This window comes from Leptomonas pyrrhocoris (genome assembly GCF_001293395.1).
Source record: "Leptomonas pyrrhocoris isolate H10 chromosome Unknown, whole genome shotgun sequence".
Lineage (NCBI taxonomy): Eukaryota > Euglenozoa > Kinetoplastea > Trypanosomatida > Trypanosomatidae > Leptomonas > Leptomonas pyrrhocoris.
The window spans coordinates 116,399-135,956 of NW_015438381.1; the positions used below are offsets into that span (position 1 = coordinate 116,399).

The 19,558-nt window shown below is 55.4% G+C and overlaps 7 protein-coding genes across 11 annotated transcripts; all 7 read right to left on the bottom strand.

Moving 5' to 3' along the window:
- Positions 1-423: 423 nt before the first annotated feature.
- On the bottom strand, positions 424-3,742 carry ABB37_08546 (putative coatomer beta subunit; the record flags this gene model as incomplete). Of its 2 annotated transcripts, none has more annotated exons than XM_015807593.1 (1): positions 424-3,742. In XM_015807593.1, exon 1 carries the CDS (start codon positions 3,436-3,438, stop codon positions 424-426), a length of 3,015 nt encoding a protein of 1,004 aa, XP_015653675.1. In that variant the 5' UTR covers positions 3,439-3,742. The 2 variants fall into 2 exon arrangements, with proteins under 2 accessions (XP_015653675.1, XP_015653674.1); XM_015807592.1 differs by having other exon boundaries at positions 424-3,711.
- A 594-nt stretch (positions 3,743-4,336) lies between these two features.
- ABB37_08547 (putative mitochondrial hypothetical protein) lies at positions 4,337-7,374 on the bottom strand (the record flags this gene model as incomplete). 2 transcript variants are annotated; one of them, XM_015807595.1, is made up of 1 exon in its annotated part: positions 4,337-7,374. In XM_015807595.1, the coding sequence occupies exon 1, from the start codon at positions 5,618-5,620 to the stop codon at positions 4,337-4,339; it is 1,284 nt and encodes a 427-aa protein (XP_015653677.1). In that variant the 5' UTR covers positions 5,621-7,374. The 2 variants fall into 2 exon arrangements, with proteins under 2 accessions (XP_015653677.1, XP_015653676.1); XM_015807594.1 differs by having other exon boundaries at positions 4,337-5,894.
- A 1,318-nt stretch (positions 7,375-8,692) lies between these two features.
- On the bottom strand, positions 8,693-9,391 carry ABB37_08548 (putative mitochondrial small myristoylated protein-1, putative (SMP-1); the record flags this gene model as incomplete). 3 transcript variants are annotated; one of them, XM_015807598.1, is made up of 1 exon in its annotated part: positions 8,693-9,391. In XM_015807598.1, exon 1 carries the CDS (start codon positions 9,089-9,091, stop codon positions 8,693-8,695), a length of 399 nt encoding a protein of 132 aa, XP_015653680.1. In that variant the 5' UTR covers positions 9,092-9,391. The 3 variants fall into 3 exon arrangements, with proteins under 3 accessions (XP_015653680.1, XP_015653679.1, XP_015653678.1); XM_015807597.1 differs by having other exon boundaries at positions 8,693-9,387; XM_015807596.1 differs by having other exon boundaries at positions 8,693-9,262.
- Positions 9,392-10,330: 939 nt separating this feature from the next.
- On the bottom strand, positions 10,331-11,439 carry ABB37_08549 (hypothetical protein; the record flags this gene model as incomplete). The annotated part of the gene is made up of 1 exon (XM_015807599.1): positions 10,331-11,439. The coding sequence occupies exon 1, from the start codon at positions 11,270-11,272 to the stop codon at positions 10,331-10,333; it is 942 nt and encodes a 313-aa protein (XP_015653681.1). The 5' UTR covers positions 11,273-11,439.
- Positions 11,440-11,995: 556 nt separating this feature from the next.
- Positions 11,996-12,420, bottom strand: ABB37_08550 (putative mitochondrial small myristoylated protein-1, putative (SMP-1); the record flags this gene model as incomplete). The annotated part of the gene is made up of 1 exon (XM_015807600.1): positions 11,996-12,420. Exon 1 carries the CDS (start codon positions 12,356-12,358, stop codon positions 11,996-11,998), a length of 363 nt encoding a protein of 120 aa, XP_015653682.1. The 5' UTR covers positions 12,359-12,420.
- A 505-nt stretch (positions 12,421-12,925) lies between these two features.
- ABB37_08551 (putative calpain-like protein) lies at positions 12,926-16,099 on the bottom strand (the record flags this gene model as incomplete). Its single annotated transcript, XM_015807601.1, has 1 exon — positions 12,926-16,099. The coding sequence occupies one exon, from the start codon at positions 16,097-16,099 to the stop codon at positions 12,926-12,928; it is 3,174 nt and encodes a 1,057-aa protein (XP_015653683.1).
- Positions 16,100-17,914: 1,815 nt separating this feature from the next.
- ABB37_08552 (hypothetical protein) lies at positions 17,915-18,962 on the bottom strand (the record flags this gene model as incomplete). Its single annotated transcript, XM_015807602.1, has 1 exon — positions 17,915-18,962. The coding sequence occupies exon 1, from the start codon at positions 18,785-18,787 to the stop codon at positions 17,915-17,917; it is 873 nt and encodes a 290-aa protein (XP_015653684.1). The 5' UTR covers positions 18,788-18,962.
- Positions 18,963-19,558: the final 596 nt, after the last annotated feature.

The window sequence follows — 19,558 nt, forward strand, 5'->3', positions numbered from 1 at the left end:
TGTTCCCTGAACTGCTGCCGCTGCTGCAGTCCAACGTCGGTCCTCTCCTTGCCTTCATTCGTGCTGCGCAGCAGAAAAGAAAAAAGGCAAGAAGTGAAGGACGTTGGAAACACCGACCGCATCGCGGTTCGCCTCCTTGCGTTAGACGGGCACGGCGACGAGCATTCAAACACAGACAAGCGAAGAAGCACGGCAAGAAATCCCTCACCAAAGAAACACATCTCATACGAGCAAACAAATACGCAAACAGACAGAAGTATCTAGTATCACCGCCGTTTAGCACATGTACAGCGCGATAGCAGACACAAACTACTCAACAGCAGAGCAACGGCGCAGCAACTTACTTTGTCATCGTCTACCAAAGATGATACGATGATATTGTTGGAGAAACAAGACAAAAAGAACCTTTCTTTTCTGCCTTCTTTACAGCCTACCTGATTTCTGGAGCATGTTCAGCTTCTCACCAATGCCGTAGGCGATCGTCTGCGTGTTGGAGCGAATACGAATGACGCCGCTCACGAGGCCCTTTCCGTCGCTCTCCACGCTCACGTTCGCCAACGCGTCTTCGCCAAAGGCGGTCTGGGCGTAGAGGTTGCACGAGACGTAGCCGCACCGCTCCTCTTCGTCCGAGGTAGGCAGCTGCTCCAGCTCCGGGTCGTGCGTCTCCTGCTGCTCCACCTCGTACGGCTCCAGCAGCTCCATGTTCAACTCCTTCACGATGTACCGCACAAAGCTCGACAGATCACGCTTCGTCGTGGACACGGCAATTTTGTTCTCCCAGTCGAAGATGCCCCACTTCTCGCGAAACTCCGCCGCGGAGCACGGGCCGGGGTGGATGTAGTTCATAATGTCCACGTGGATGTCGTTCAAGATGAAGCTGCAGCGCTGATTGTTCGGCGCGTCGTAGAGAACTGTGCCGTAGATCACGCCGGTCTCCGTCGCACTCACCTTCAGCGAGGTGCGCACGGCGAGTGTCTCGTGCGGGTTGAGGGTGTACGTCTGCGGCCGCTCGCACAGCTTCATGCCGCCGAGGGACACCAGCTCAATGGTGAGATTCGACAGCTGCTGCGAGGTGCAGTTCACCAGCTGCCAGTCCACCGCCACATCAAACTGATTCACCGTAATGCTGGCCTCGCAGTAGACCGGGTCGTTGAAGCCGGAGAGCGGCGTCGTGTCCTCCAGTTTCTTCAAGAAGCGCTCCGCCTTGCGCTCGCTCGTCTCCTCCTTCGGCCCAGGTCCGGCGGCGTCGGCGGTGGCTTCGAGCTCAAACACGGCGTCCTTGCCCTCGCTCAGCTGGGAGAAGATAACCGGGGCGTCGATGGAGTTCAGCCGCACCCCGCCCTTCGCCGCCTCCGGGCTGCCCGCCCCGACTCGCACCCCCCGCTGCTCCGCACGAGCGAGGGCACCGGTGGAGGCCTGCAGGACATCCACCATAAACGCCGACTGCGGGTTTGAGAGGAGGGAGATGTTGAGGCGCAAGTGCTCGTGGGTGTCGGAGTCGACCGGGTAGGCGGTGTCCACCGCGGTGCCGTAGCGCAGCACCTCGCGCAGAATCGCCAGCGCATCGGACTGGGCTGTGTTGCGTGTCGCCGAGTCGACCGTGGCCGACGCGTCTGCAGAGGCGAAGAGCTGCACCACGAGTTTCGTGAGCGTGCTGGCGAGGGCCGCCGCGAGGAAGTAGTCGCCTTTCAGCAGTGCCTGACGCAGCCCACTCGCACCGACGTCGGCGTTCACCGTCGCATCGGAGTCGTTCTCCGTCGTTGTCGTTGGTGCAGGCGAGGCCGACTCTGTAGTGAAGGTCGTGACGTAGGTGCCATCCTCGCGGACGGTCGTCACGGCTCGCAGGTTCGGCTGCGCGCTGGCGCTGCTGCTGCTGTTGATCTTATTGTTGTTCGCTGCCGCGGCGGCGGTCAGGTTTGCCGCATCCAGCACGGCCACCTTCGGCACCACAAACGGCAGCGGCAGCACGGCGTTCTTCAGCGTCTCGAAGGCCTGCACGACGTCCTCCGTCGTGGCGGTGTAGGCGCCAAACATCCACAGCGTGGTGCGCATGACAGCGCTGGACGTCATCATCGGAAAAACGTCAGTGAGTTTGCGCAGCGTGTCGCGGCGCAGTTCCGGCTGCGACAGCAGCACCTCCTTAATGAGGGTGATGACCTCCTTGCTGGTGCTAGAGGAGTCGCACACGTAGTCGAGCAGGACCGGCAATGTGGACGGCGCCGAGGGCGGGTGACGCAGCAAGGCGGTGTTCATGGCCTTGATGATCAACAGGCGGTACGCCGTTGCCACGTTGTTGTCCTCCACCTCCGAATCCATGCGGCTCGCACGCAGCAGCTCTTTTCGCATGGCCTGCATAAAGGTTTCCGCGTTGCGCCGCGTCACAAGCTCCACGGCGAGCTCGATGACGCGCTCACGGATGGTCATGGTGCCGTCCTGCAGGACGCTTAAAATGTCCAGCAGTGAGTCCTGCAGCACGTGCAGGTACGGCCCGCGCATCTGGTTCAGCTGCTCCACGACAATCAGGCGTACGCTGTTGTCGGAGTGCGACTTGATGAGGTCGACGTAGGTCAGTGTTGCCTGGCGGATGGCGGTGGGCGACGAGGAGAGGCTGAGCAGCGTGGTGGCGCACTGGAAGCGCACGGCTGCGCTCTTGCTCTGCAGCACCGAGAGGAGCACCGGGACGTAGCGCGCTTTCTCGTACGGGTTCGCGCGGATCATCTGCTGACAGAAGTCCACGACGGACATGAGAAAGGGCCCCTCCACGCTGGCGAGGTTGTGTGAGTCGCGGAAGTCGCTGAGGTAGCTCGCGGCCCGCTCGGGGGCGAAGGCGGCGAGGAAGTCGAGCCCGTTGCGGCAGGTCGGCACGTCGGACTCCTGGCGGATGGCGTTCTCGACCAGCTCCGGGGCGTCGGGCAGCAGCTTCGGGAACTTTTGATAGATGTAGTGCACCGCCAGCATCGCGTTGCGGCGCACGTAGGCGACCTTGTGCGACAGGTTCTGCACGACGGCCGAGACGAGAGGCTCGATCAGCTCAACCTCGTTCACCTTGCACAGGAAGCGCAGCGTGAGGCCGCGCACGTACTCGTTGGGGTGCAGCAGGTCGTTCCGCAGAAAGCTGCAGATGAGGATGATGACGGGCAGCAGTCCGTTAGCGTCACGCTTGTCAATGACCTCCCAGAAGTAGAGCACAAGCTTCTTGATGAGGTGGTCGTCGATGGGAGTGATGTAGCGAATCACAGTCATGATGAGGTGGTTTTGTGGCTCGCCATTGACGTGAAGGCGAATAACCGCCTTTAACGCCTCTGCGCGGGCGCGCATGTCGCCCTTCTCCAGCGCATCCTTGATCTCCTTCGACGACAGCGCACCGACTGCTTTGTCCAAACCGACCAGCAGGGTGCTGCTTTCCTCCTGACTTGACACAACGACGTCGGCGGACATGATTGGGGCAGGAAAAAATAAAAGAGAAAGAAAGATCCCTACTACAGTAGAATGGTGAGACGCGCGCGGTTATTTCGGTATCTGCAAAATGAAACAGAAAAGATAAGAACAATTTGGTATCGAGCCTTCAAGCGTGTTCCTTTGAAGAAAACGGCGTTGCCAGATCAATACGTCTACACTATATAGATATATATGCACCTGAGAAGATATATATATGTATATATATATATGTTTGTTTGCTTGTTGGGGATGGATCCAGTCAACACCGGTTACTACGGAGCGTGAGTGTGGTTGCGTGTTGCGCTGAAGACGGCAGTGTCCAGGAAAAGGGAAAAATTCCAAAGGAGTGAGAGAGAAAAAACCGCTGATAGTGTGATGTGTTCGATGTGGCTTGAACGCGATTATAGCACATACTACTCTTTTACTTTGACGAGACTGTGTCAATGAAGGCAGCGTCGCTTCCAGCTGTTGCCGGGGGAGAGGGTTTCCCTTGCTTACGCATGTAAGGGGGGCTCTCATATTTTTAATTAGTGGTATTCTTCCACGCCTCTCTTTCAGTATATATATCCGGCACCGTACTATTCTGTATCATGAACGTTGTTGTTCAAGGAGCCCTGCACGGTTCGCTGCAACGCTGGTGGCTCACGCGCGCACCCACGCCCAAGCATACACACGTTGCGCGGAAAACGCAATATCCGCTGCTCCAGCTTGTGCCGTCAAACAGTACCACACCCAAAAATTACAAAGGAGAAGAAAAAACGATAGCCGTTTCCACTGATCCGCTCGTAAGTAGCGGTGGAAGAGAACGCAAAAACGTTTCTTCTCTCTCTCTCCGCTTCGTCATCCACGCGGCACACCCGCACACGAGCATGTGCGCACGTGTAGAGGACGATGACGGCTACAGATACATGGACTGCAGAAAATCTCGATAGCTGTAGCCGCGGTCTCCACGCCGCCAGGCTTGAAAGCACGTAGACGGGTTCGCTACCACCGCCGTCACCCCACCGCGGGTCACCTCGATTCCTGTCGTGCCGTTCACAATCAGAAGTCGAGGCAGAGGCATAAAGGGCCGAATCATCAGCCCGCAATCACGCGTCACCCACGTCGCGCCGTCACGGTGGGTGCAGTGGAAAAAGCCAAGCGACCGCGTCACGTCCATCATCTCCTTCCCGGCCAGCGAGACGGCCACCACGACAAAGTCGGGGCTGTGTGTTTTGTGAAAAGGCTGGAGGCGCCGCATGAAGTCCAGCGAGCGCTCCGACTCGGTGAAGAAGAGAATCCCCACCAATCTGCCCAGGAGCACCTCTCGCTCGCATATGGCTCCGCTCGGGGTGTGCAGCCGGTCCATGTTCTTGAGGTAGTCGTTCAGCAGTTCATCGTGCTGAAAGGGTGCAATTCGCTGATCCAAGGTTTTGAGCTCCTCGCGCTGCTCGGCCAGCTTCGTGGCGCCGTCGCCGCCAAAGACGCGACTGTCGGCGTCACGCGGCTTCAGTGTGGCGTCCATGAGAAGACGCAGAAAACGCGTCAAGGTCACCTTCTGGCGGTCCACCATGGAGAACTCCCCGGCACCGAAGGAGTGCTGCATCGTGGCCCGTTCCAGGGTGTCAGGGATCGCCTTCCCGCGATCCCCGCCGAGCCAGTTCGTGCCCGTGCCGTGTTGGCGGCTCTCCCCCGCCTCCCCGCCGCCTTTGAGAAAATCGTGAATGGGCGGAATGGAGTCCGTCACGCGCTTCACGCCGTGCGGCACGCTGCCGTGTCCCTCCCCGCGCAGGCTGCCCCGCGCAAAGTCCATCTGCGGTGGTGGGTTGTTCAGCGCGGGGTCCGCCTTCCAGTTGTAGTGGGAGGGGTGGTGGATCTCGCCGTGGCCGCTGTCGAGGCCGCGCGCACTCGCGTACTGGTAGGCGTTGTCCGCCCCATCGAAGAAGGCGGCGGCGGAAGAAGACGCGGAGGCGGACGAGACGGCACCCGCCGCGTTGGGGCTGCGGCCTACGCCCTTCCGTTTGACGTGTCCCTTTGGTGCGTACGCACCGGGAGAAGCGGCGGCGGTGGCGGCGGTGTCCGCGTCGTGCGTTGGCCGCGGGCTGCCCTCGCTGGAACGGTGACGGGAGTGCAGAAGGATCGGCTCCGACCAGCTCCCCGGTCCCTTGCGAGACGTGCGGCGGAGAAGACCTGTAAAGCGCATAGTCTGGATGGGCCCAATGGCAGACGCGCACGGTGCTAAAAAGGATACTAACAATAATACGATGTGAAGATGAAAAATACGATGCAGGGTTACAGCAAAGGCGGTAAGGGTGCTTTGCGAGTGCGATGCGACTCTGCTGCTCTTGCTGCTTCGTTTTGCCGTCGCGCCTCGTAGAGCTGCGGCACTTTTGGTTGGGGAAGTGCGCAGCCTCACGGGAAAAGAATGAAAATGCGGTGCGTGCGCGACACAGAAACAGCGCGGAAGGCACAACAGCTAAAAATGAAGAATGAGAGAGAGAGGAGGAAACCAAACCAGCTATAATTAAAATAATAATGAGGAAATGACGGACTTTATTCGAGCTGCGCTGCCGCGCCCACGCGTAACTGCGGCGGAAGAAGGAGAGCACGCGTTGATCCCTGGTACCCGATAACACAGCAGCGGTACATGCGACCACAAATCAGGTCGACGAGATGAAGCGCCCGGGAAGACAGAAGTTGATCACGCAGCAGACGCAGAGAGGGTGGAGGAGAGCAAAGCATCAACACCCTTCGTATACCCAACGGTTGTCTTATTCATGCCAACCCTGTAAAAGGGAGGAAAAAGAAGAAGGCTCACTATGCCTCAGCTTTTTTTCTCCTTATTTCCCCGTTCGCTTTCCCTCCTCTGCACAGCGTCAGTCGGCGCGTAATGAGTGTGAAAGCCTACGACAGCTGCCGTGTGTGCTTTTTCTCATGTTTCTTCCTTCTTTTTCTTTTTAGATACAGTTGCAGATGGACGCCATCAAGTGGGAAGAAACGAACGGACGAGAAATCACATTTTCAAAAAGGAAAAAGAGAGAAGGAGAAAGCGTGGGCACTGGAAACCCGTACCCATTCGTTTTCATTTTTTGCTTCCCACCAATTCCGTGTTGCTTCGTGTGTGTTTTCTCTTGGCTAATTGAGCTGCGAGCCTGTGCGTTGTTCAACACTTGATTCACCTACCATCATTAGAAGACCACCTTGCACTTCTAAGACGAAGAAAAGAAATCAGATATATATATGTATTAAGAGTTTGACTCAGCGAAACGCTTATTTCGCTTTTGTTCTTCTTCTTCCATTGTCCTGCGCGTCCGCTTCGATTTTCCTTCGGGGAGACGACTGCGCTGCGGCTTCCACTGCAGGACGCAAAAAGAGGGCCTCAGCGACGGAGAGGACGAAGCGTGAGAAACGGTGGGGATCAACAGAGAGGGAGAGGACTGAAGAGAGAGAACAAAACAAAAAACCAACGCATGAGAAAAACGAGAAAAGGACATTTTCAGCTCGCAGAAAGCTCTTAAAGAAAAAAGGAAAAGAGAAAATAAAACAAAAACAGTAAACAAATCGAATAGAAAACATCATATACATTCACTGACGTTGAAGAGAGAGAGAGAGAGAGAGAACAAAACAGCGCATTACGAAAGGAGACGGACCAGAAGGGGAATACAAGAAGAAAAGATCACGTGACGATCCAACATCGGGCTCCGTTTGCGCTCCTTTGAAAGAGTGTCAAAATCGGTGAAGAAAAAAAACGAAAAACATCCAACAGAGAAAAGAACAGAAATAAAGGGGAAGGAAACGTGAAATACGGAGAAGAGAAACACCGCTGGACGTCAAAGAGTAGGGCTGTCGAAAGACGTGCAACGCGCACACACTACCAACGCTTTCGAATCAGGAGGCAAGCAGCAGCAAAAAGAAAAAAGAGACCAGAGAACGCTCACGACAAGGCAATTACGCCACTTTCATAGAGAAAGAGAGAGATATGAGAAGTGGGAAGAGATCATTCGATGTCATATAGTATGACAATGCACACTGACTGGGTCGTCAACCTCCTACCATGTTTCGCAGCTGCTATCATTTTGTCGTGGTGGTGCTGTTATCTCGTCCAGTTTGCGCCGTTGCTATTCGACAAATATACTTTTTTTTAAAAAGAGGCGATGCGACACAGAGAAGATGGCAGTACTCTACAGAAAAATATAAAAATAGAAAAGAGCATCCATGGAGACGGAAAGAAGGCGCCTTCAATTCTCTTTTTTTTTTAGAAAAGAATTCCGAAGGAGGGGGAAGTGAAATCGCAGAAAACGACCAGAAGCAACGAAAACGCCGTCGCACGAAGCGTCCACGCACAGGAAGGCGAAAAGAGAACTTTCACATGGAGACGAACACGCCTCATCACAACCCAACGAAATGCATGCGATTCGCCTAAAGATGGCCAGTGCAATGGGCGGACAGCATGCATGGAGCGAATGAAAAAAAAAAAGAAGAAATGAGAGGCGAACAATGACTCTCGCCTCATCACGTCACAACTGTATTCCTTTTTTTTTATTACTATTTCTGATCTACCTTTTTCTCTCTTCTCTTCTCCGCACGACGAAGTTTCTTTCCTTTTCTTCCTTCTGAACTTCCGCTGCCGCCCTCTCCCTTCTTACTTTCTCTTTTTCCGTCAGAAAGATAAAAAGAGAAAAAAGTGAGCAATGGAAGAAGAGCAGACGGGGCGCGCCCCAACAGCGAAAAAACACACACACAAAAGGAGGGTTCATCAGAGAAGAAGAAAACCAATGAATCATCTTCCCCGAAACACGAAACAAAAGCCCAGACAAAGCGCCATTCACCAGTCGCGACGGTTGTCGCGTTCCCTATCGCTTCGTATGTTCCTTTTCCCTTGCTGCGCACGCATCACGCTTCCCCTCTCGTACTTGACTTACCCATCTCCGTCAGAATAAACTACTGATTGAAAAAAGGAAAGGATTTCCCTTACTCTTTTTTTAGGTGCCTCCATGCGCTTCCGTTCCTTCGTATTTCCGCTCCCCCTCTCTTCTGTCGGCCCATCGTCTTTGCGCTGCTCCCCTCCGCCACCAGCCTACTCCTTTACAAGAATTTCATTACACAGCAAAAGTGGGGCGAAGGGGGAGGACGCGGCCTAGACGATCCTCTACGCATATTTTCAACAGTTTTTGTTTGTTTGTTTGTTGGTGGTGCTTTTTGTTTGTTTTTTTCTTGTTCTTTGGGGGTTTTTGGTGTGTGTGTGTCTTTACATGTGCGGCCCTCTTCGCCTCGCTTACTTCTTCGCCTTCTCCTCCTGGCGCTGGCGGTACTCGTCGGAGAGCGGGAGGGCGTCCATCTTGGAGCGGAAGCCGTTCACGCGTCCTTCGATGAACATCTCCGTCTCCATCGGGTAGACGACGACGTGAGCTACCCACTCGCCATTATCCTGCTGCTCCAGCTTCGTCTTGCCGAGTGCCTTGATGTCGCAGTCCTCGTTGAAGGTGACGGTGACGTGCATCTCGTACTGCTTCGTGTCGTTGTAGTAGGCCCACTGCTTCTTCTTCTTGTTCACGATGCGGAAGAGAAGGCCGTTGTCCTTCTCGAAGCCCTTGGTGACGTCATCGCCTTTGAAGGTGGGCTTGCCGTTCAGGTACGTCACGTTGGCGTTGTCGGTAGAAGCTCCGCAGCCCATTATGAAGAGCGGTGCGCGTAGGCGGGGGGAGAGGTAAAATTTCGAAAGGTGAGGAGCGGGTGGGGGAAAGAGAGAAGCCCGGGTGTGTTAAGCTGGAATAAGCAACAACCGAAATATCAACAACACTTTTTTTGTGGAGACCTATGTGTGTGTGTGTGAGTGAATGTGAGCTATAAATATGCTCATGTACACGCAGAGTTAAAACGAAAGCACAGGACAGCAAAACAGCGGGAAGAAAGAAAAAGGAGAGATGCAGGAGAATAGTAATTGCGAAAACGAAGGCGGGTAAGCGAATCTCACTGGGGTGAAGGGGTTCGAGAACAGGGATGGACAGGCAGTGCGATGTATGAAAGGAGGCAAACGGTGAAAGGAAGAGGGGGGGGGAAGGAGGGAGGGAGGGATGGGGAGGGGAAAGCCAGCGCCGAGAGAACGAGTAAAGCAAAGAGCAGTAAAGATCACGGCCACCGACGGCTGAAATTCGCTACATGAACCACGTGTCGGTGGAGCACAAGGGAATCAAAAGAAGGCTGTTTGCAGAGCTTCTTAATTTAAAAAATAAGTAAAGCTCAACGCTAGGCGCCAATGGAGAGTGATCCAAGAAATAAAACAAAGACGTCGCCTGGAGAAATAAATGCCACTATCTTCATCCTCCACCATCTCTTGCTTTGCTTTATACGTTTTATATATATATATAGAAATCGCCTTCTTAAACACTGGCGAGGGCGAGTGAAGAATGACCACAAAGAATACTGCATTTGGTTTTCACACGGTAGCTGATACACACACACACACACACAGGGGCGGACTTCCTTACCGCTCCGCCTCCAAAGCCGGGCGGTGCGGGCTCGGGGTGGGCGGGACTCGAAAAACGCAAAAGAAATTCGAAAGCGGAAAGCTACCGAGAGAGAGAAAGAAAGATGATCGAAGAAAAGAATAGTGAAAACAGCGAGACCGCCTCATCTCAGCCATTCCATCATCCAATCGTACCTTGCGGATGCTTTAAGAACAACTGTGGACAGTTTTGGGTTGAAGAAGAAGGTGGGAAAAGAAAAAAAAGAAAGGTAAAGGGTAAAAGAAGATGACAACACTTACAGCTGCATCCAAGTCCCAGCCAGGTGCAGCAACGTAAAAAAAAGGTATCGCACTCTTAAGCACTGATGAGTACGTGTGGAAGATGAACAAGAAAAGATGGCGTTGTGACTTCTCAGGCCGTGCCTAAAAAAGAAATGATTTTTCCTTTTAGATGAGGCCATTGCGGCAGATATCTCCATTCCCGATAGCCCTAGAGTCCGCCGCTAGGTGTTCGGCCGCATTCCTCAGCCTCGCCCGCATCGGGGCGCACACCTCACTATCCAGGTTAAAGCTGTCGGGGGAGCTGTGGAAAGCTATGACGTGGTAGGTCGGGTTTACGAGCCTGCGGCAGTTGGAATCACCAACACAATTGCTACTCGTTGGAACCATCTCACTCCCCGCCTCATAGAAATAACAGGTCGCGTCTGACCACGCCTCCTGCCATACAGTGTCTCCATACCTAGGTGCACCATATCTATTGCCGTTCCCATCGAAACAGACAGAGAAGATGCTACCTGTCAGCGTTAACTTGAAGGAGGCACTCCCCACGTAGTCTACCGACGCATGGTCAAAGGGACCATTCCCGCAATAGCCCCTGTTGTTTCCACTCGTGGAGTCGCGTCCACGATAGCCCCTGAAGTCATTGTTCTGGTCCACCCTTGTTGTGGTCATGTAGTGCGAGATGCTGGATCCGGTGGTGGTGACCATGGAATTCAAAACCTGTACCCAGACAGGAATGACGACTTCCTCTGTGAGCGCCGCGTACCTGTTCGCGAAGGCGTTCCAATACGATCCCAGATCCACGGCCCGTGGCTGCTGGATTTGGTCTAAAAGCAGAAACCTATGCTGGGCGACATCGGTCCAGTTCACATCCGCAGCGTCACCGTCGAAGAAGCTCCTGTTCAGGCCGTAACTCTGGCCCTCCTGCACGAATAGAGACGGCCGGTCGAGGTTGATGCCGTAGTGCTCCATGTAGCACTTGCAGTTTGTGTCCCAGCTGCAAGAGTCACTCCTGGCGCAGAAGTACTGGCACAAGCCGCGAGCCCCAAATGCCTCCCAAGAAACTTGGGCGGCCACAAAAAGGCACAGTGCGAAGAGTGCATTCTTCATGCTTCGCCGGCAAGAGTGTAGAGAGATGACAATAAACTCTGGCGACGGAAGAAGTGGAAGATGTGTGCGTTAAGCACCTACAAGGAAAAAAATAATAATAGAATGGTATGTGTTTATCGTTGTGGGTGGAAAACAAGAGAAGACGAGAGATTCGAATGCCAAAAACCTATCAAGAGAGAGAAGAGAGAGAAAAGGGTAGTGGAAAGAAACAAAAGAACGGTGAGACTGGCGCACTTCATTCATTCCACCGATCTAATCGCTCCTCCATCCGGCTTTAAGAAAGCAAAAAAAAGGAAAGGAAATGGGAACCGCTAGCGGTGTGTGGCGGTCCTGCAGCATCCACAACGAAGATGCCCAACGTGGTTTGGGTCGCCGACGTGTTGCGTGTTGTGTGTCGCTCCTCGAGCCTTTCATATCGGCAAATTAAGCTTGGGCTGTGCTGGGGTACTTCGGCGAGGGGAGGCAGTGCAATGCACGGTCGCCTCGTAAAGGAAGAAGAAAAAGGCAACGAAGAAACGAAGAAGGAAAGCGTACGCGTCTCAAAGGCGTTCCACAAGAGCAGTAACATCAGGTCGCCGCTATCAACACACACACACACACAACGCTCGCTCGCTTTTTCCTCCTCTTACACGTCTCGTCTCGGCAGATGGTCCATTGAATGGAAATGGCGCGGCTCACCGCGGCTTACGCCGTCACAGCTGGGTGTACGCGTCGGCTCAGCTTTCAAATTTTGAAGGCGTCCATCTTGGAGCGGAAGCCGTTCACGCGTCCTTCGATAAACATCTCCGTCGCACCGGGCTGTACAGTGACGGTGGCGATCACTTCGTCCTTGTCCTCCACCTCCTCCAGCTTTGTCTCGCCGAGGGCTTTGATGTCGCAGCCGGCGTTAAAGGTGACGTGAACACGCATCTCGTACTGCTTCGTGTCGTTGTAAAACGCCCACGTCTGCCGCTTCTTCTTCCCCTTCTTGACAATGCGAAAGAGGAGTCCGTTTTCCTTCTCAAAGCCCTTTACGACTTCATCGCCTTTAAAGGTGGGCTTGCCATTCAAAAACTGTGTATTCGCGTGCGACGATGTGCAGCCCATTTTTCTTTCTTTGTTTTCGTTTTTTTTTACAGTTGGAAAATGTCTCGCCGTGTGTGCATTCCTGCTAGAGAACGCCGCGACACCAATCGTGGTGGTACAGAGGGAAAGAAGCCATGTTCGATTCCGTAGGCAATGGGAGGTCAACGATGTGCGTTAGAACGAAGACAGCAAGAACAGCAGCGTAAACAGCCTCTGGAGCACAGAGGCCCAGCGTCGTTGTTTGCGTTAACAGAAACATCACAAAGGAGGAAATGCCGCCCGGAGTGACAGAGGAACGCAAGAAATCGCGCCAAGCTGAAGGGGACAGCACTTTGCGCGACGCTGCTTTTAATTCTTCTTTAGACAAGAGAGAACAAAAGAAAAAGGAGAAGACCCTGACCTCTTAGCAGCAACTACGTATTGCTGTTGTTTGCTGTTGCCTCGTGGCAAGGAGAAAGGGTCGGGAGGAGCTGTAAATGATGATAAGTAAAAGAAGAGAACAACTACCTCCCTTTGTCGTACAGCACGCAGTGCTGCAAAGAACCGCTCGCCGCATCGTTGCGCACGTTTTGAAGGCGCGATTTCCCTTTACAGCTCCGTGGCGTGGCCAGCGGGCGCCGCAACGCTCGGGAGCAGAATAGTGCGCACGTTGGCGGCGGATGTCGAGTCCTGCACCTGCACACCGCCCTCCGCGCCCAGCGGGTCGGGCGAATCATCTGCGTTCACCGAGCTGAAGCTCGAGGTGTCGGGCATCCAGATGCGACTGGCGCGCCCCGACTGGTAGCTCGACGGCGGTGTCAGTGTGTGCACCACCGGTCGCCAGGGGGTGCCGTTGAGCGCGCCGGAGCTCTCGGCCGACAAGCACTTGTCCTCCCCGCCTACGGGAGTCGCGGTGCCGCCGATGCGGGGAAAGTTCGAGACGTCTTTGCTGAACGTGCACGGAGAGGAGGCTGCCAACGCGTGGGGTTCCGTACGAGATGTGTGCATCGGCGCAGTGCGTTCGAGGCCGTCTTCGGGGCTCACAGCTGCGCTCGTCGTCCCGTCGGACACTGAAGTCCGCGTCGCGGCCCGGACGAATAGTGGGGGCGGCGGCGGCGCCTCCGTGTTGGGGTCGGTGCAGCGGGTGCGCAGGATGCGCGTGTCATCGCCGGTGCTTTCCTGGCCGATCGACGTCGCTGAGATGGAGGAGAGGACGTCGCCGCCGGTGCGGGCAACACGCTGCCGGTTCGGTCGAATCCTCGCGAATCCGGCGCAGCTGCTCTGCGTATCGCAGGTGCTGTGCCCCCCGTCCGCCGTATCCGACCTGTCGTCGACGCTTCGGCTGACGAGCGAGAAAAGCGGCGGCGAGATGTGTGGGATGCGTGCGCGCCCGCTGCTCTCTTCACGGCGCTCGTTGTCCGCCGCTTTCGATGTGTCAAGCGGGCCGTCGTGGCGGCTGCGCTCTTCCACCTCGTCGTCGTGCCCCTGCAACACTGTTTGTAGCACGTTGTTGGGCAGATCACCCGCCGGAGCCGCACACGCTGCACTCTCCTTGTCTGCCGCAACACCGTTCGTGTCCCTCTGCGGCAATGCGTTCGCCGTTGCTGCCACGGAAAGCGGGTGCGGTCCGAGGCCGACGACTGCACTCGGCACTGCCGTGGGCGTGGCGGATAAGAAGATGGGGCTGCTCGTCGCACCGGCCTTTTCCGGGGAGTCCGGTGGCGTAGTCGATTGCGATCCAGCGCTAGAGTTCGCCGGCACCCCTGCGCGGGCAGGAGCGACAGGCCGCGACTCCGGCACATGGAGAGCGTCTGCCGCGGTGCGGCCAGCGTTGTGAGAGATGTACGTCAACTTTTTCAGCACGCCCTGCGATTCGGTCACGATGGAGTGGCAGCCGATCTCCGGTGCCGAGGGAAGACCGGCGCGGTTTCTTCCGCAGCTTGCCTCGATGAGCGACGCTGTCATCCGTCTTTGATGCGGCGTCTGCGCCACGTTCTCGGCGCTCGTGAGCGTCGCCTCGACGAGGGGGAGTCGAGGTGGCGGCGGTGGGAGGTGAGACAGTCCGGTGGGATTCAGCTCACGCAGGGCAGCTGCCGCGCCGTTGCTTTCCGCGTGTCCCGCCGTCGCTGCTGCTGCTGCGTCTGGTGTCGTCGTCGTCGTAGAGGTCTCCAGCCGCGGGTTGGAAGGCGCGGCAGCCACTTTGGGCGTGGAGAAGGCGAGGCTAGGCCGCAGCAGGCTAAACCGAAAGCGGTCCGTCGAGGCGTGTCTCGCGTTGCGCTGCTGCGCCACCGACAGCGCCGTCCCTGTCGCGGCCACCAAGTCATCGAGGTCGAGTCGGGTACACCGCATCCGGTACGCACCTCTGATCTTGCCCTCCACGAAGAGCCGCGTCGAGCGCGGTGGCACCAGCAACTCGGCGATCCACATCCCGCGTGTGCCAAACATGCGCCGCGGACGGTGCGCGGCGCTGTCCGGCATCTCCGACGCCGGCACGGCCTCCTCGCCGTCCTGATCGAAGAAGAGACCGAAGAAAACGGGCGGCGGCGTGGGGGCCTCGTTACCGTCGTCAAAGACGCTGCTGGGCCACAGACGCGTGCTGTCCCGCGACTCTAGCTTCGACGACCGGTCAAACAGGGTGTAGACGTGCATGATGTACTCCGAGTCGTTGTAGAAGGCCCAGGTGCGCGTCTCGGACGTGGCCAGGCGGAACATGCGCTGCTGCATCACCCGGTCCTTCCAGCTCTTGCCGCTGTCGCCTGCCTTGCCGGACGACGCCATCACACGGTCCTCGACGGCGCTGAACCGCACCGGCATACGAAGGGTGCGACTGGGTGGGCAAAGCGCGACGGGCATCGACCCGCCAGCCTTGCGCTGCGCCGGCAACGCGGAGTAATGCGCTTGGGGAAAGAACTGGTAGTCCGTGTCCTCCAAGTTGAAGTTCAGCAGGTTGCCTCCATGGGCCCCTCTGCCCACCTCCCTTTCCTTGCTCTCGCTGGAGGAAAAGAACGAGGGTTGGCCGGGGGGCGGCGGTGGCACCGCCGCAGACAGGCGAGCGGCGTTGGGCTTCTGCTCTGCCGCCTCCGTCACCTGCACGGCGGCGCTGCGCAGCCGGCGCCGCGACGGCGCAATCGCGGAGGGGTCCAGAATCGTGTCCGTACCCAACAAAGCTACGACGTATTGCTCCTGCAGTGCCGACGCACGGGAGTCGCCGCTGCGCCGCCGGCGCGCCGTGACGGAGCACGCCAGCAGCTCCATCCCCTGCTCCCTCTGAATGGCCTCGGCCTCCAACAGCGTGTCGGCATGGCGCTGGCCCGCACCGTCCACGCCGCCGCCGCCTTCTTCCTCCTCGCCGATGCTTACGAGCTTGCTGCGCACCAGCCGGTACAGGTTGCCCTGCATGCCTGCGTCATCGAGGCAGGAGATGACTTCTTCTGCTCCTGCGAAGCCCACCGGACGGCCGTAGAGAAATCTGTACTTGGCGCCGTTGCAGGTGGTGTAGGCGGTGTCGGCGCTGACGTCGCGCTGACTGCGCAGCTGCGGTGGGGCCGACACGTAGAGGCTGCGGTGGGGGGACAGGAGCACGGGGCTGCCGCCGGGGGTTCTGCAACGGGGGCTGTTACGGGTGTTGCTTTGTTGGGGGCCGCTGGATATTTGCGCCGTGGAGACGTGGCGCGTGACGACGAAGTCACTGCCGCTGTGCACGTTGGTGGTGGTGGGCCGGCCGGGCGTGCCGGCATGGCGCGAGTTCGGCTCGAAGTACGTGGAGGACGGAATGCATCCCATTGCTCAGGGCCGTTAAGTAAATAGATGAATATGATTGATTTGTCTTCCCGTAATTATTTTTGAAGCGCACAGGAGTCGTGTTATAGAAAGAACTACAAATAAAACAGTTTTATTTTGTTTTCTTCTTGACGCAACACAGAAACGGGCGATTTCGGGCCACACGCGAAGAGAGAGAGAGGGAGAGCAATAACAATGATTAGAAGACGAAAAACAAAAACAAGGAGAGACACCTTCAGCAAAACCGGGAAAGGAAAAAACTTTCAAAAAACAAGGAAAGTAACTTTCAGCGAAAATAAAAAAGGAGCGGTGGCGGTGCGGGGGAAAGGAAAAAAGAAGCTCTCCTTCGGTTACCTGTTTTCTTCAACGAAGGGTGTTTTGTTATACGACGTGAGGCGCCTGCCGCGTATTACAAAACGAATAAGTAACTAAACAGAAAAACACGTGCGCAACGTAATGCGTGGGTACGAAACCGTGCTTGAGTATTATTATTATTTCTTTTTTGAGGGAGTAAGCGTGTGGAATATAGATATATATAAATATATGCGTGTATAGCGTCCGCCTCTACCTCTTGCGCTTAGCTGCAAAGAGTGTCGAAGAAGGCGGAGCACAATGAAAAATGCAGTTAGAGGAAAGCAACAAACAGGAGTGGAAGAGACACACCGCTCGCGGAACGGAAGACGTAATCGCGGAAGTTAAATGACGGAGAGAAGGAAAAGAAAAACTCGTGCGATGCTCGTGAGGAAGCGTCAATTACTGCTGCTATTGTTAAGGAGTCCTAATACCGGTGAGAGAATCTGAAAAGAAAAAATGAGACGAAACTTACGAGGTGAAAAGAGATAGATAGATAGATAGATAGATAGATATTGCCTATGTGGGACGCTCGTTCAGCGAATGGACAGGATCAAAACAGTAAAAGAAAAAGGAGAAGCACGGTTGCACGCTTCGCCAAAGAATGCTGTGCTTTAACAGATCGAAGCGGAGAGGATGAGCAGGAAGGGCCAAACGAGATGGGAAGTGTAAAAAAAAAACAAAGGAAATGCTATCGAGTGTATTCACATGCTATTTGAGCTCAGCGCAAAAGAAAAAAAACGCGCAAGATTTTGAAAAGAAAAAACGGTGCGCTGATAAGCAACGTTCGGTCAACATGCAAAGGGGCTTTCCTCCCCTTCTTCCTTTTTCTTCTGATTCACCGCTGTTTTCCCTAAAAGAGAGAAATACAATAATAGGTCACCTGCCACAACAGGTCGCGCTCATCAGTCATACGATAGAAACAAGAGTTTAAATGGTAAAGAGAAAATTGCAGTGAAATCATGGAGGAGAACAGGAATATACATGTATATTATTTTTTGCGTGCGTGGATGCGTGGTTGAACGGTAAGGGAGGAGGAAAGGTAGATGGCTGAGAAGGATGGGAGGCGGACTGAGGCACTAGCTGGGTAAGCGTCCTATCGCCGTGCTGCGTACACCATTACACCCGACGAGCCGGGGGTAAAGCAGACGCCGAAGCGACGCAGTCATCAGGCGGAAGAAAATACGCTGTCTTCTTGACGCAGCTCAACGAGCACCTCTCCAACGGTAGCCTTTGCAAGATGAAACGGACACCTCAAATGAACATCGGTGCTCCACGGAGGAGGTTTATGTTTCTTTCCTTTTCTTTACTACTCCGACGGACACTCTCCCGCTCTCTATGCGAAGACGGCATCGATACGAAAAGGCAGAAATCTGACGTTTATTCTCTTATGAGAAACTCAAGAAAAAAAAAGCGGAAAAGTCCGTGTTACTTTTCCGATAGTTGCACAGGGAGAGAGGGAATCGACTACTCTGTCTTGGCCTTCTTGGCAGCCGTCTCGCCATCGGCACCGTTTGCCTCTGCCGCGGCAGCGGCCTCCTGAATCGCCTCCACAGGATTGTGGTGGATGTACAGCTCGATGAGACGCAGCAGCATCTTGCGATCGTCCATCTCCGCCTCCCAGTCCTCAATCGCGTCCGCCATGACGTCATCGTCCTCCTCATCCAGCTCCTCATCCTCCTCCGGGTGCGGCGGCATTTCGGTAAATACCTCCAACACACTGGGGCCGTGCATCGCATCGGCGGACGACGCCGTCGAAGCACCAGCGGCAGGAGCAGCAGCAGCGTGGGTCCGCTTCTTTCCTGGTGCGTCATCCTCGCTGTCCCCCTCCTCGTCGTCTTCGTCGTCTTCGTCGGCGATCCGCGGTCCGTGGCCCTCCTTCCACGTCACCCCCGAGAAGGACCAACTCTCCTCCACGGGCGGCAAGTCCTCCTCGTCTTCGTCCTCCGCGTCCATCACCTCCACTGCCTCCGCCCACAGCTGCGTCTCCTCGAAGAAGGGGTTCGGCTTGAAGTGCAGCGTGATTTTGTGTCCCTTCTCGTTGTACTCGACGCGGATCTCCTCGAGGTAGGTCTTCAGCAGCTCCTCATCGTAGGGGCCGAGGAAGTGCGGCATCGTCGTCGACTCGCGGTCCTTCAGCTGCAGCAGACGGATGAGGGCGAGCGCCCAGAAATTCGCGGGGACTTGCTTTTTGGCGATCAAGTCCGCAATCGTCTCCCTCCGCGCCGCGAAGACGGCGTTCTTCGCCGTGTTGAACTTCACGTCGCACGCCTCGACCTTTGCGTGCATTTCCTGCTGGAGCTCGTCCAGCTTATCCTGAATTGCCTTCGCCTCCTCCATTGTGCGTGCTGCGGCGCGTCGTGACTGCTTGTTGAGCACCGTGTGTCGTGCGCGAAGACGTATTTTGCTCTCTTTCTTTTATGATAATAGTATTATTAGCCGTCGTGTTTGGAGAGCTCACACATACGCACACACACACACACGTGTCGGTGAAGGCGACCTCGATTGGGGATGCTTTTGTTAATGAGTATTGTTCATGTACGTAGCCCCGGCACCGCAGTCCCAAACGAAAAAGGACGGGCCCATCGCACGTGTAGGGGATGCAGATGCACCGCAAACAAAGACGAGAAGAAGCAGGAAGGAAAAGGCCAGAAAGTGTGGTCGCTGCGAAGAGAGGAGGCGCCGGTGAGAAGGGCCGAGAGTCTTGCGAAATGAAAACGGACGCTTTTACCCAAGCGGGGAAATGTCGAAGTTCGCCTCTTCGACACATACTTATCCTAAACAATCAGCTAAACAAAAGAAAAAATACTTCAGTGGAATCAGAGAAGCTCAGCATTCACAGCGCGATGGGCCGTGCACGCACACACACACACACACACACATGGGTGCCGCCTGCATCACTTTCGAGCTTCAACACCTCTTTTTCTTTTACGTCAGCAAAACCAGGCTTCTGAAAGAGTCCCCACTCTATTCGTCTGTTTATTTGTTTGCTCCTTTACAGGTATTAGTTGCGCTCACGACGATACTTCAGCATGCATCTTTATGCATATATATTTTCTTTTCTCTTCCGGGAAACTGAGGAGCTCGCCTCATCCCGCACCTACGACGATG